General features: G+C 44.7%; 1 protein-coding gene and 1 pseudogene across 2 annotated transcripts in view; both read left to right on the plus strand.

Annotated features, from left to right (window-relative positions):
- TEOVI_000481200:pseudogene overlaps positions 1-260 on the plus strand; it is a 571-nt pseudogene extending 311 nt beyond the window's left edge. The window contains 2 exon segments of the mRNA in view: positions 1-96; positions 99-260. The exon segment at positions 1-96 is cut by the window's left edge and continues 9 nt beyond it. Of these exon segments, the coding sequence occupies positions 1-96; positions 99-260 (258 nt within the window).
- A 358-nt stretch (positions 261-618) lies between these two features.
- On the plus strand, positions 619-1,095 carry TEOVI_000481300 (Trypanosomal VSG domain containing protein, putative; the record flags this gene model as incomplete). The annotated part of the gene is made up of 1 exon (XM_067223745.1): positions 619-1,095. The coding sequence occupies one exon, from the start codon at positions 619-621 to the stop codon at positions 1,093-1,095; it is 477 nt and encodes a 158-aa protein (XP_067079846.1).
- Between the last annotated feature and the right edge of the window lie 1,302 nt (positions 1,096-2,397).

Raw genomic sequence — 2,397 nt, forward strand, 5'->3', positions numbered from 1 at the left:
TCTATTCCAACTAGTGGAGAGTTTGGAGAAGCCCCATTCATTCATTTTCCCTGTTAATCAATTGAATTGGAAGAAAAAGCGAAATTGATTATGAAAATTTTTTTTGGTACAAGGAGTTGGAAGGAAGGGAATTTAGTACGGAAGGTTTGGGGAAAATTAAAACTCATACAATAGATGGCGAGAAATGGGACTTTAAATACGAAAGGTTTTGCGATGATGGGTTTAAACACGGTGATTTATTGAAGGCGAAGAAACTTTAAGGGTCCTTTGTCAACTGTTGGTAGAAATGCCAAACTTCACAAGAAAATTAAACATCCGACCAAGCAGCCAGATCAGCAGATGCGGAGCGTCTCTACGGTCCCGTAAGCAAGCAGAACGGATAGCGGATGCAAATATGCCGCACGGTGGTACAGATACGCACTCTGCGGCCTTTTTTTGACATAAAAAATAAGTTATATGAGCCTCCTAACAACTGTTTTTATCACAAGCTAATGTTTCTCGGGACGATGGGGAAGCAGAAATGCTCATGCAAACATAATGAAATGATGAGGTACATTTTTATAAATATTTTACTGTGCGCTATAAGAACTAGATATTACCAACACGGGTGTCACAGGCATGCAGCATCGGACATCACTACTGGTGCTAGCCGTAGTACTTGCGGCAGCAGTACCTGCGCACACCACAAACCCAGTGGCTGGTGACAGTCAACAAGCGTTCCTAAGCTTGTGTCAAACCTGGGCGGCGGCCAAAACGGCCCTAGCGGCGCCAATAGAGGCACTTGCAGAACCAAGCAAGTTTCAAGGCATAGTTAACTACAACATGACTGTTTCAGAAGACGCTTTCCGGCAAAAGGTAAAAGAGATTGTCGACGCAGGCGGCTGGGAAAAGTACGTCGTCAGCAAAGAAAAAACTCATGGAAAGCTAGGTTTGGAGACAAAATGGACAAAATGGCAAACTGCACACCAGGCCACACACAAACCAGGCCAAGGTTGGCTGAAGGACAAACAAACGATCTCAAGCGAGCACCAACACGCTCTAAAATCTGTCGATCTGAATAAGACAGCGACAAAAGCAGGAAACTGCTATCACTAGCAACGGCCAAACCGAAAGTCTTTGAAGGCGGTGATCTGCAAGCGGAGTTGCATGGAGCAGCGCAGAAAGCAATGTGCGACTCGGGGACCTACGCCTGGGATGAAAAAGCAAGCAAATGCAAGGATGTCACGAGCACGCCAACCAAAGCGGCTACCTGCACAAACAGCGCCGTGGGCAAGGCACTCGGCCTAGACATGGTTTGCCTGTGCGCGGCGGCCACCGAAGCGTGCGGAGGCAGCTAAACGTACAAAGTTATCAGCACGAGCAATCTGCAAACCGACGCGATAACGGCGCTAACAGCTGAATGCCCTGATGCCGCCAAAGCAGGGCCGGTCGATGAGCAGATCAACAATGCCCTAAATGCGGTACGGACCAACGTAGGTTTGACAGTGCTAAATGTTCTGGAACCCATCATAGGACACCGAAATGAAGCGGCAACAGACTGCCAAGCATCGGACAGCGCAGCATGTGTAGACTATAGCAATTACTACAAGAAACAAACCGGCGGCTTCGAGACAATACCGTGGGTACACCAGCTACGGCAAGCGGCCCAACTACAGATCGTACACTGAACAGAAACTGAAAGCAGAACAACACATGGCGACCCTCAAGCAACTTGCCCTAAAAGTCGAACTCGAATACGGCGCTAAAAACGTAATGACCAGCTTAACAACGCAACAAAAAACGGCCGGGCCACAGAAACCGGCAGAACAGGTGAAAGCCGGGTGTAGCACAAAGAATCAAACCGCAGAGCAGTGTTCACCTGATCACTGCGACTACGAAAGCGACAAAAGAGAATGCAAACCTAAACCAGGAACAGAAACAACAGCAGCAGGAGCAAGAGATGGAGCTGCAGCAGCAACAAACTCTGAAGGCAAAAAGTGCTCCGATAAGAAAAAACAAGAAGACTGCAAATCTCCGGATTGTAAATGGGAGGGCGAAACTTGCAAAGATTCCAGTTTTCTCGAAAAAAGAATTTGGCTTTCAGTATGGCTGCTGCTTTTGTGAGTTTTGTGGTATTTTATATTTCTAAGAATTTTTGCTCAGTTTTATAAAATTTGTGAAATAAAGATATTTTGAGTGGATTTTCTAAAGGTTCAAAATTTTTATATATCTTGACGTTTTTGTAAAACCTTTACGAAATGTATATTGTTTTTAAATATGCATGATAGAGTACTATGGGTGCGAATAAAGAAGGTGGTATGTTATGAAAGGGGAATGATTTTATGGAACTTTTTACTATTTCGTTGCATTTTCCTTTTTCATGAAGAATAATAATGATGATGATGATGATAATAATAA

Source organism: Trypanosoma equiperdum, assembly GCF_001457755.1.
Source record: "Trypanosoma equiperdum strain OVI genome assembly, contig: ctg_1950, whole genome shotgun sequence".
In the NCBI taxonomy this organism is placed as follows: Eukaryota; Euglenozoa; class Kinetoplastea; order Trypanosomatida; family Trypanosomatidae; genus Trypanosoma; species Trypanosoma equiperdum.